This window comes from Hippocampus zosterae, chromosome 12 (assembly GCF_025434085.1).
Source record: "Hippocampus zosterae strain Florida chromosome 12, ASM2543408v3, whole genome shotgun sequence".
Lineage (NCBI taxonomy): Eukaryota > Metazoa > Chordata > Actinopteri > Syngnathiformes > Syngnathidae > Hippocampus > Hippocampus zosterae.
The window spans coordinates 5,846,395-5,858,535 of NC_067462.1; the positions used below are offsets into that span (position 1 = coordinate 5,846,395).

Here is a 12,141-nt window from a genome sequence, read left to right on the forward strand (position 1 = left end):
CTGAAAGAAAACACCCAGGAGTCGTAAAGCATCATCTCAGCGTCGCGATCGAACGTCCCATGAACGACAAAGACACGTTTTGACCCATAACGCAGAGAATCCTATCACACTTATTTACCTCAGCCTCTGAATTAGTAAACCGGTAATGCTATTGCTGTGCAGAGAGGAGAAAGTCTTTTAAAAGTATCATCACACCAATGAGAGGTGGAAGTAAACAGACGCAGAAACGAATCGTTTGTATGCCAAATGATACGGAACGCATGTTGAAGCTGCCATGCGACAAACGCAGAAGCTGAGGCAGGCAACGGTTTCGATAAATGCGCCACGGACAACAGCACCCGCAGCACCACACGCGGGTAGCTCGGACACACTAAGCGAGGTGCAAGTGCGCAACTTACCGCTGCCTTAAAAGAGAGCGAAAAAAAAAACAAAACAGAAAATGGTGTTAGAATGCATTAAGTAAGAATTACCTCTGCATTAGGTAACATTAACAAAAAAAAAAAAAACACCCAAAAAAGTCAAAGCAACACCAACAAAATACAATGCGTGAAACATTTCCTGAATATCGAACTGAGTGATTAACTAACCTGGCCAAAGAAGGCCACTCTGAAGTAGGTGCCCAACAGCCTCTTGCCTGTGTGCATCACCTCTGTGACTTTACTGTAAGCCCGATGCAACGTGTCATACAGGTGGGCCAGTTTCTGCGCATAAAAAAAAAAAAGGGTTACAGAAACAAACAGCTACGCCGCAGGCATGTCCAAAGTCCGGCCCGGGGGCCAAATCCGGCCCGTGGCCGAATTGCATCCGGCCCTCGGCCCTTGTCATAAAATCAGTGCCGTCTGGCCCACAGTTTGGGCGCAATGGAACACGTGTTGCATTGACTGAGATCTCGTAGACTGGTGAGTGATGTTTCATAGAGTACTGCTTCCCTCTAGTGGCTAAATGAGTAATAGCATTCACTAAATGAGTAATAGCATTTAGACACTAGAGGGCATCACTCACGAGTTAACAAGACATCACTCCGTGTTTATATTGACTGATATGTCACATTTCAAATGATCCTTGCAGTTGTGGATATGTGTATTGCTTGTTCATTTCCCTGTTGTTCGAGTCAAAGGTTTTGTGACTATTGAAAAGTCATGGTGATACATTTTATGTTTCAAATCAATCAATTTGGCAAAAAGTTTGGACACCCCTGAGCTACGGTGTAGCTAACCGCCCTCCCGAAAGGCCGCGCACCTCAAAGTCCCTCCGCTTCTCATAAATGGGGATGATCAACTTGTAGATGTCCGAGATGAGCTCGTAACGCTCGGCTTTCCACAGGCCGTCAGCGCACTCCTCCAAAAGCTCCATAAGGACGTCCTGAATTTTTTTTTTAAATAATAATTACACAGTGCACTTTTGCATTCAGAGCAAATCAAAGAATCACGGGAGTTGAAAACCAACTTCGTTGAAGTGGACGTCCTGCATGCCGACATCCTCCATCATGGCGGCCTCTTCGTCGACGTTCGGCGTCACGACTTCAAACGCCGAGCATCCTTGTTTGAACATGCCTGCGGAAAAGATGCCATGCGTCCATCAGTTCAAAGTAGCTCAAGTGCGACGGGTGAGCTTCGGAATACAGGAGGACCTTTTCTCCGTAAGTATTCTGCCACCAGCGCTGCCACGTGGACGTAGCACATGGCCGCCTGTAAAGAAGTGACAACAGCAAAGTCAGGGACTTCAATTATCTCTCGACTCTAAGTCAGGAAAGAGGTCTAAATCTACTTTTAAAAAATCTGACACATGATGAACCAGAGGTGTAATAAACCACTAGGCTGATAGAGAGAGAGAATAGCCTCTCTCTCTCTCTCTCTCTCTCTCTCTCTCTCTCTCTCTCTCTCTCTCTCTCTCTCTCTCTCTCTCTCTCTCTCTCTCTCTCTCTCTCTCTCTCTCTCTCTCTCTCTCTCTCTCTCTCTCTCTCTCTCTCTCTCTCTCTCTCTCTCTCTCTCTCTCTCTCTCTCTCTCTCTCTCTCTCTCTCTCTCTCTCTCTCTCTCTCTCTCTCTCTCTCTCTCTCTCTCTCTCTCTCTCTCTCTCTCTCTCTCTCTCTCTCTCTCTCTCTCTCTCTCTCTATATATATATATATATGAGAGAGGGTCGCGGGGGGGTGCTGGAGCCTATCCCAGCTGTCTTCGGGCAGTAGGTGGGGGACACCCTGAATCGGTTGCCAGCCAATCACAGGGCACACATAGACGAACAACCATCCACGCTCACACTCACACCGAGGGACAATTTAGAGTGTTCAATCAGCCTGCCATGCATGTTTTTGGAATGTGGGAGGAAACCGGAGCACCCGGAGAAAACCCACGCAGGCCCGGGGAGAACATGCAAACTCCACACAGGGATGCCGGAGCTCGAATCGAACCCGGTACCTCTGCACTGTGAAGCCGACGTGCTAACCACTGGACTACCAGCCCCCCCCCCCCCTCTCTCTCTAGATATATATATATATATATATACACACACACACTACAATTTTTTTTAATACAGGCCTCAGACAAATCTCCATTCTTGACATGGATTCGAGCCATGCTGTCCAGCCAGGTTTTCCTGAGCTCTGGTGTGCTGGTGTAAGACTTGGCCAGGCTGTACTGGAGGTCCACAAGCATTTCCGGGTCTCTCTCGTGCTCCTTCATCTGAGCGGTGGCCATCAGCACGGTTCGGATACGCTTGGTCAGGTCCTTCACGTCGGATGGGAAGGCTGTGTTCTGTTGCGGGACAATTTTTTTTTTCTTTAATTTTTGTTGATTAGAGCTACATTACCATCTAATGACTTATAAAAAAAAATATGACCTTGATTGTTCTGTCACTGTTGGCACAGTTGTTGATTATGGACAAGGAGTGCTGGAAGCGAGTACTCCCAATACCGATGACATCAGCTATCAACTGACTTACAGCAATCACCACCTAAAAAATGAAAATGAAAGTGGTTTTCTTTTTCGGGCGTGGATTAAGAAAAGTCGGGAAGTTCAGCGTTCGTATAATTTGCTGTAAAATGCATATCCCAGATTCGGGATTTAAAAGCACACAAGTAGAGGAAGATGATCCCACCTGCAAGTGTGTCCTGACAAAAGATTTGCGCCCCGTGTAGTCAAAGTTGCTCTTCATGAGAAAGTAGAGCAGATGGGCGGCATCGCTGCGAATAGAGCTCAGTTTGGAGTTACAACACTTTAAGATCTCGTAGCAGAACGCGGCGCACATGTCGGCGCGGCCTTCAAAAAACGTGCTGGGAAACTAAAAAGACAGAAGCGGTGTGAGCTCCAATGACAGGCTTCGGATACGACGATGATGATTTAAAAACACTCGTCTCCACCTTGTAGATGAAAGTCCGCAGTGAGGTGAAGACCTGTTTGAGGGCGGTTTCCGACTGATTGATTCGCAGAAAGGCGAGGTGGACATCAAAAACTTTCTTCATCAGTGGACTGTGACCGTGGTCGGCGCACAGTTGGGTCTAGGATAAGAGTGAAGAGAGACGATTCATCACGCGCTATGGAGAGTTGTGATGTCATTTGAGTTTTATTTATTTTTTACCTTAAAACCCATGATAAAGATACTGAGGGTATCCAGGACGGTGAGGCACACTTCCGTGGCGATGTTAGCCTCCAGCAGCGAGTAATTTAACGTGTCTGCATCCGTGTGACTGTAAGCTAAAGAGAGCAGACGGCTGTAGCATGTTCCCATTTCATTCCATATTCAGCGTATAGCATAAGAGAGGATAAAATAAGGTTTAAAAAAAAAAGGATAAACGAAAGGTGGCCTGAAAACAAAATGACACTTTCCACCATAAATGTCACTTTTTTGCAGTTAATTCACAGTACCGTATTTTACGCACTATAAGGCGCTTCAGAGTATAAGGTGCACCTTTTTTTAAAATGGCCTTTTTTAAAAACTGTTTTGAGATATAGGGCCGCACCGCATGATAAGGCGCATAGAATACAAGCGACAATAGTGGCTGCGGGTGCGTTATGCATCCGCGAGATGCAGCTACACTAAAGGGAATACAATACAATTCAATACAGCTTTATTTATATCGAGCTTTCTCAACCGCTGCAGCTATAACAAACGTTGAAAATATTACATCCAAGAAATCAGAATATTGATTACAAGGCGCGCCGCCGGCTTTAGAGAAAACGGAATGCTTTTAGGTGCGGCTTATAGTGCGGAAAATACGGTAGTGTATGGAGAGCACTTACTGTGGTTAAAAGTGTATGAGTTATCCAGGCTGCTGAGCTGCTGTAAGCGGGCATGCATCATTCCCGCCCTGTTACGGGACACAGGTAGAGTCTGAGACTTCCGCTCATGAGCTACGTGACCTGCCCCGCCGTCCTGGTTCCTGATGAGGAAACAGGACAGAGATTGATGAGTCAAACAGACTCTGCAGCGGATCAGAGTTAGCAGATGACTTATGAAAATCACTCGGAAGTCAATGGACCATACGGAATTCTTTCTATTCTTTCATAGAAATAACATCAGTCATTTGGTGCAATGATGTCAAACAGGACGTTGATGGTCAGAAGTTAATGGAAAGTAACATGATGTCAATACTGGGTTCTGTGGACATGACTTGGTATGCTTAAACATGATAAAAGTCAGTGCGAACTAAGCCCAACTCTTGTTTTTTTTTTTTTTTTCATCATGACTTGCGTTTCAATATTTTAGCCCACATAGTGCTGCCCCACAAAAAAGTTTCCATGAAACAAGTGTAACACCGCCGTTGCAGTTAAATAGTGACACATGCGATGGCTAAGCAATTCATCGAGCGGTACAGCATTGTAGCAAACAGTCAAAGGCAGACATGCGTATCGTCATGACAGTCATCACTGCACTGCAACCTCAAAAAACAAAAACAACAAAAATAGAAAGAGAAAAGGAGTCATGCATTAGTCTATTCCACGCAGATGGCTTACCCAAGCAGGAGGGGGGCAGGAGCCAGCTTTTAATTCACAGTGTTAAACTTGCCAGCATTTTTGTGAGTAGAGAAACAGCGGTGGGAGTTAGAGAGAAAGAAAGAAACACCTAAAGACCCCGCTAGTTGAGGTCTGACCCCCCCCCAAAGTTGTTTGGGTCCATTTTGAGGTAAGACATTGAACATCCAGTCACTGTTAGTTCATAATATTTCATATCGTTCACTGTTTACACCAAGACACCGAAATTAAGTACTGTACAACAAATCTATAATAGGTATGACAAGGTTATTATTATATGGCAATGCGGAGCTGGTCGACTATATTTTTCATTTACTATTGTATGAGACAACTTGGGAGTGAAAGAATTTCACACATTCGACTCATTGGACATCTGTGCAATCAAAGACATTTTTTAGAAATCCCATTCAGTACGATCAAGTATATTTCTACACCACTGTAAATAGAGACTGTAAACAATAATTCAATTTCCATTCTGGATGAAAACATTCTAAATCATCCAATAATAAGGCATGAAAAGGGACCCGTTAATGGTTTTAATTGACAACCAAATGTGTGAAATCCTTTAAAACTAGCAAAAAACATTTTCTAAAAGGTCTCATTTTTACACAATGACTTTACCTTGCGATGTACCTCTTTCCCATATATCTGAATTGATGGAGACACACTCTGATGGGGAGGAGAGGAATATTAGTCTATGAAAATAAAACAAACATGAGCCCTAAGGGCAAGATGTGTTTGTTGAGATGTCTTACTCGACAAGCGTGAAGAAGTCCATCAGTTCAGCAGTTGTAGCTTTGTTCCAGTACGTGAACAAAGCATCTGCAGGGTTACATTTAGTTAGATCCATTTAGTCTAGTTTTGGTGTTTCAGGTGAAAGGATTAAAACAAAAAAGACAACAAAAAAAACCAAAGACATCTCACCCTCAGACATGCTTTTGAGCACATGTAGGAAGCACATGAGGAAGCTCTTGATCTCTGCTTGCTCTAGTTTATCGCATCGGAGCAGGCTGCCCAGTGACGAGGCGGGCTGGCTCTGTGACACACACAATCCCATTTACAAACGTTTGATTATATTAAGGCAAAGGTTTGTTTACGTTCAGCTCAAAGATTCCATTTTTCTGTGGCGTTATGACTGAAGTTATTGTTGGCTCTCATTAGCCAGACTGTACTTTTTTTTTTTTTTCTCTTCTTCTTTCTACATACATTCTTGCTGCTGGAGGCTGTAAATTTCCCCATTGTGGGACAAATAAAGGATTTCTTATCTTATCTTATCTTACTTGTAAATATCCAGTGTGCAGTTTTGCAGATAGCAAACACTTCAGTATGTTAGCTGTAACATTATCAGACAGTTGAGACAAAACAAATCAAAGCAACTTGCAGATTATTAGTGCTAATTTTCACGGACCTCAGGGTGGGTGTGAAATGATACCTTGTCTAACGAGTTGCCCTTCTCTGTGTTCCTTTCCGGTAAACTGCTGCCGGAGTCTGTGCTGATGAGGGAGCCTCGTGAGTCCGCATGGCGCACGGAGTTCACGTTGGGTGTGGAGGATGTGTGAGGGGAGGCTAGAAGAAACAGGAGGAATGATTAAGAATGCATTGATTTTATTTTTGTGAACTATTAAGTTTCCTCCACTATTGAGTTTTTCTCCATCAGCATTTCTTAACTCACCAGTGCCGGAGATGGCTCCAAAAACATCTTTGTGCAAGCTGGTGTCCAAAAAAGTGCTGGATCTGGGTGGCGTCATCAAAGCGTTGGTGAGGAGGGAATCTTCTCTTCCATTCTGATATGAGTAAGATGATTTTAATATTTGAAGACCAGCGTAGAGAGCGGAATCATTTGACAATCCAAATATCCTCACCGGAGTGCTTATTAAACTAACCATGCAAAAGAATGTGATATAAACGCCTGGTTGCCGACTTGGGTCCTGTGATTGGTTAATTAATTTCACTAAAATTATGGTAAGTAGTATTTGAAAAGGATTGATTATTTTTCGTGTTTCCACAAACAAGTTCAGGTCAAAGATTTGCGTCATGATTTTGGTGCAAGTTACATGTAATTCCAAAAGAGGCCACTTGGTGTCGCCCTTACATTGTTGCAGTGATTGACCGTGAAGGGGGTCACTTCCTTCACATTCAGCCTGTTGACATTCTCTTGCAGCAAACCAAACAAAGGCAAGTAGAGGGTCGCCAACCTCGCCTGTTGACTCTGGAAAGCACATGAATCAGTCAGCGAAAGTCTATAGCAACAAACGGGCGCAGAGGTGAATCACTGAACAAGCCCCGAGGAAACAAGGCGCCACTTACTTTGGAGGTGTAGCGCTCATCAAACGTGTGCTTTATCATCAGGTTCTTCAGCACCTGGATGGCTATCTGTCGAATCTCCCTGAACTCCTGCAGGGCCGCGTTGACCTCCCGGAGAAGCAACCCGACCAGGAAGTGGTTCTTGCAAAAGTCATCTGTCAGCGAGTAATCCAGTTGGAGGTCTGAGGGGAGGAAGTGCAGGCAGAGGAGATTAGGCCACAGGAAACAACACCGACCAGTCAGTGGAAATAGAATATTTCTAATCTCATTTGAATCTGACACAATTAAATCGGAAGCAAACATAACTTCGGAGATATGCAGACTGCAGCCGCAAAATAAAACCTCATCAAATCACATGAAAGGCCGTTGTAGCATTGATCAATCTTAAGGTCCGTGAACTTGTACGCCCTTTCTCCTCACTAGTAAGACAGTTCTGCGCACGACTAGAACTATGGCGACTAGAACTATGACTCGGAATGTTTTTTCACTACTGGTGTGCATATTTGGCCAACTCGTTAAACCTTACTATATAACGAATGTGCTGCACTTGTCACGTTATTAGGGCCAACTAAGAGGCATGTGTCATGCCTTTGTAGCCTCTTGGACTCTACTAGTAACCTCAAGATGCCTCCTAGTAGTTTTGCCTCACCAATAACATGTACTGTAGTTGTCTTACTATTATGCCAAAGTTGTCCTACTTGAGTCCAAAAAATATCAGACAGCGGTGCCAAAAAAACGTACTGGTAAGACAGTTATTCTACTAGTGTGCAAAATTGTCTTGCTAGTGAGGACAGTTTACGAGTACGTGGACCTGAGCATGTCCAAGAAATGCTGTATACGCACGCATACCTACACATATGCAGGGGATACAACAATTGTAGTTTGCAGCAGCATTTAACTGTTATAATGAAAGTGCCGTATAATATTTGGTTCAGCTTTGCTTGTGTAGCTGAGCAATATTTTTTTAAAATGACAAAAATACGATGATGCCAATTTGGGAGAAAAGCATTTTGTCATCGTACATAATGTAAACATAATTAACAGGCAGTCAAAAGCATTGCTAATTTTAAGATTTAAGAGCAGCTCCCGTATTAGATCTTGTTTGATCGGGTAAGTGTACCTAATGTTGTGGCCTGAAATAAATCACATTATTTCCCAGAAAAAAAATAATAAATTGGAATATATGTTTGGCAAATTCCTGGTGTGAGAGTGAGCCGCTCTTTCCGATTAACAGTGATGACTGTGGACAATGTTCATAGAATTGTCAATAACTGAAACCTTTATGCATCTGCTTAATTCATTTGCATACAAGTTGACATTTAATGTTGCGTTTTGATTTTCGAGGATGGACGGGAATGAGAGCCCCGTTATATCTCGGTGTACATTCTGGGCTCAAGGCAGAATGATTTAAGTGTCCTGGCATGCAAGCAGCAAACCTTTCACCTACCTACTGGAGTATCGTATGACTCCACTGTATCTTAAAAGAGATTATAAAGATACATGACAAAAGAAGTAAGGAAAAACAGGAAGGCAAAGTCAGAAAATGCAAGAGCAGCAACAACAACAACAACAAATATTAAAATGGCTTCACACTGCAAATTCATGAGGTCCACTTTCAACCTTGATCGTAACTCACTTACCCTGAAATCTCAGTATCCTTCCCTTTCCGAAAGGCATGGGCAGGTTCAAAGGAACATAGTGCTCGTGGTTGCACACGACGCGCAGGAACTCAAACTTGAACTCAAACAGCGTCTGCATTCGGAAAAGACAACAATAAACAGAACATGTAACAGTAATTAAGTTCACAATTATCCGGTCATTAAAACAAAATTTGCACCGTAATTTGTCTACACGTTAATTAATAATAATAAAAGGACATACCTTTGGATCTCCCGGCACAAAGCAGTTGATGTAGTTGTTGATTTGTTTAAACACGAAACCTCTATCCATCAGGTTGAAACAGCGCTGAAATTTGTCAGTATTTACAAATGATGTGTAAAAATTGCAGGACAGCGGGTTGGAACTCAAGTTAAAGTCGTATGCACTGATGAGCGCACACCTTGATGAAGACAGCCAGGCTGTGGTTGGCGTTTCTGGCTGCGTCGAGATTGTCTTTGTATTTCTGAGTGATGTGAGGCATCATCATGTTGACCACAGTCTCCACAGTGTGATGGAAGGATGCTGAGAATCTCTGGTTCCGAGACAGCTGATGGGCACAACCGGAATGTGGGCGCGTGAGACTCCCGGACAACATGAAGACTTTGGTTCTTAAAAACAGACGTGGTGAAAATCCTTTTTTTTTTCAATCTATTTCCTTCCTACTAGGCGTTCGAATACTTTTTGTCCATAAGTATGGATAACAAACACTCGCATGCGGTTGCTTTATGGGGTAGGAACAAATGCAGCAAATTAAACTGCACGCTGAGTAAGTGTTGAATAAACTTGCTGTTAACTTTGTGGTGCTGTGGCTATCCACAAGACTTGACGTGATGCTAAACTGAAAGCCGAGGGAGATGAGCTGTCACGAATCAGACATTGACCTCTAAATCAACTCGCATTCCAACCTCATGTGTAAACTTACTTTCACTCTACAACTCTCAACCAAATACTGAGCCATGGACTTGACTAAGGCTTCAAAGAAATACCAGGAGTACTGCGGGGAAGAGAAACAAGATGAACACATAATATTAGACTGCGCAGTCACGCAAATCAACTTTGAAAAACACCGATATATCACCTTGAGCAGCTTGTTACATGTGAGGAAGTCGGTGGAAGGCTTCAGGATGGCAGTCATGGCTTTTGCCAGCTCTTCGTGCACGGTTCGGGTGGTGGACGCTGTGTATGACTCGGTCTTGATAACAAACTGGGAAAAAAAAAAACAATGATAATGAAGAGGAAGCCTCCGGAGGATGAACTGTGATAATCAATGAAAGATGGCTGTGTGGTTGGATGTTTGGGAAAAACAACATAGATAAAGAAATAGATAACAATAAATAGCTGGCTAGCTACCTCGATAGCTATTAGCTAGCTCGGTAGATACAGTAGATAGGTAGTTCATGTTGGGAGCGAAATTAAAAGTAGCAATGTTTTTTTTTTTTAACCTTCACATATGACCTCAGCTAGTGTTCCAATTCCTCCTCACGTGGCTAGCTGGCTAGCCACCTTGATAGCTACTAGCTAGCTAAGGAGATACGGTCGGTGGGTATTTCATGCTGTGAGGGAAATGAAAGTAGCAATGTTGGGTTTTTTTTTTTAACCTTCACATAGGACCTCAGGTAGTGCTCCAATCCCTCCTCATGACACTGGGCGACAATGTGGATCATGACTCTACAAGACCAACAAGAAAAAGGTGTGAGGGCCTGACCAAGAGGATTTTTAATGAATGAGAGGTAAGCTGAAGATTACTTGCCTGGTGACGTTTACCGCCACATCCTCTTGGCTAGCACTGGTCAGCACCCTAAACAGCTGATTCAGTATGGTGGGCAGGAACTTGATCATCACGTGACTCTCCATGGCGTGCAGACTCTGATGAAACAGTGGCGAAGAGGTATGTTTGAGAAGGATAATTACAGCCACCATCCATCCATTATCTATACCGTTGATGTTCTGGAGGCATCGGGAGGCGCGGCGTGACACTGGCTAGCAATTTAGGGTGTCGACTGGTATGTTTTTAGCTTCTCTGTGCAAAGTGTGAGTAAGCTAATGAGCATAACAAGTTGTGTAAAATGTGATCACTGACATCAAAAGGTAATCATAACTAACGGACAACAAAATGTTCCCGTCCAAAGATAAAAAGGCCACATTGCAAAAAACAAACAAACATGGATGCTAGGTTAAAATGAGGACTCTAACCTGTTCATAGATGTTAACGCGAATGTAAACATTAGTCTTAGCGAGCCTCCGAGATGTCATGAGTCAAGTGTGTTTTGGCTGCGGTTGTATGATTGGAAGGAGATACAAAAGGGGCAAATGTGTCATTTCAAATTCTAGGCATACACCATCAACGTGTTGAGACGACTCCGAGCCTGCATACAAGTAGCGCAGTGGCCACGATAACGGCAAATTAACCGCTTACTAACCTTCAGGTATTTGACCAGTTCGCCTCCAGGTGCCTGGGGTGATGATGCTATGCTTTGGAAGTGATGAAAGAAATTGTGCAAATGCTGATCCTGAAACACAAAGCGGGGTTGTCAGTTCACTGTGAGGTCGACGGGGGGCCAACGTACAAAGTGGTGCAAATCCGTATTCGATTCAGATCAGTGTGATCGGTCGCAGTTGAATCACAGCAGAAGAACGCTAACCTGAGTGTAAATGGTGGACACAAGGTGAGTCGACACCTTAAATAAAGGTTTGCCTCCATCCACCCATTTGACTTCGGGGCCTGAATGCTAAAAGTAAAACAAGATGCATATATTTGACAATTTTACATACTCGAATGGGATCAAATACAAAAGATATCATATCAATTCTAGTAGTCTCTTTGATAGTGCGGGTGCGCGCCACAATAAAACACCTAAACCCCCGAGCGAATTACCTTGCTGGCACCTTCGTGGCAGCTGAGATATCCAGCGGGCAGGTTAGCCGCCACGGGGACGTGACACTCGTTCATGATCACACGGCCGTCTTTCAGCAGAGGAAGCCAGGCGTAACCCACTGAGAAAGGATGTGGAACGTAAAGAGGGCGGCAATTTCAGTGAGAACTCTAAACAGTCGACGATGCCGCCGCAATTTGGCTACCTTGCGTTTCAACCTGTTCTCTCTTTTTCGTGCTGGCCTTGCTGTTGCTCTCACAGCTGACATGGTAGAGAGTGAAAAGCAGATGATGTTTCTCATGGAGCTGGGTTGGAAGTTCAATCTTAAACTGGGAGAGAC

At 43.8% G+C, this 12,141-nt stretch overlaps 1 protein-coding gene across 3 annotated transcripts in view; it reads right to left on the reverse strand.

The window, feature by feature from the left end:
* zmp:0000001200 (dedicator of cytokinesis protein 9) overlaps positions 1-12,141 on the reverse strand; it is a 63,957-nt gene that overhangs the window by 4,320 nt on the left and 47,496 nt on the right. For 2 of the 3 annotated variants that reach the window (XM_052081618.1, XM_052081617.1), the window contains exons 20-47: positions 12,007-12,130; positions 11,804-11,922; positions 11,571-11,657; positions 11,349-11,438; positions 10,679-10,794; positions 10,527-10,596; positions 10,007-10,132; positions 9,851-9,922; positions 9,329-9,475; positions 9,151-9,234; positions 8,910-9,021; positions 7,273-7,451; positions 7,058-7,174; positions 6,638-6,749; positions 6,398-6,531; positions 5,890-6,001; positions 5,721-5,787; positions 5,587-5,634; positions 4,234-4,373; positions 3,572-3,687; positions 3,354-3,491; positions 3,092-3,274; positions 2,834-2,947; positions 2,531-2,748; positions 1,631-1,686; positions 1,447-1,553; positions 1,240-1,362; positions 588-701 (exon numbers count right to left, since the gene is read on the reverse strand). In XM_052081618.1, the coding sequence (XP_051937578.1) occupies positions 588-701; positions 1,240-1,362; positions 1,447-1,553; positions 1,631-1,686; positions 2,531-2,748; positions 2,834-2,947; positions 3,092-3,274; positions 3,354-3,491; positions 3,572-3,687; positions 4,234-4,373; positions 5,587-5,634; positions 5,721-5,787; positions 5,890-6,001; positions 6,398-6,531; positions 6,638-6,749; positions 7,058-7,174; positions 7,273-7,451; positions 8,910-9,021; positions 9,151-9,234; positions 9,329-9,475; positions 9,851-9,922; positions 10,007-10,132; positions 10,527-10,596; positions 10,679-10,794; positions 11,349-11,438; positions 11,571-11,657; positions 11,804-11,922; positions 12,007-12,130 (3,225 nt within the window). Of the gene's footprint in view, positions 1-587; positions 702-1,239; positions 1,363-1,446; positions 1,554-1,630; positions 1,687-2,530; positions 2,749-2,833; positions 2,948-3,091; positions 3,275-3,353; positions 3,492-3,571; positions 3,688-4,233; positions 4,374-5,586; positions 5,635-5,720; positions 5,788-5,889; positions 6,002-6,397; positions 6,532-6,637; positions 6,750-7,057; positions 7,175-7,272; positions 7,452-8,716; positions 8,747-8,909; positions 9,022-9,150; positions 9,235-9,328; positions 9,476-9,850; positions 9,923-10,006; positions 10,133-10,526; positions 10,597-10,678; positions 10,795-11,348; positions 11,439-11,570; positions 11,658-11,803; positions 11,923-12,006; positions 12,131-12,141 lie in introns of all 3 variants that reach the window. The other variant, XM_052081616.1, reaches the window with a different exon arrangement.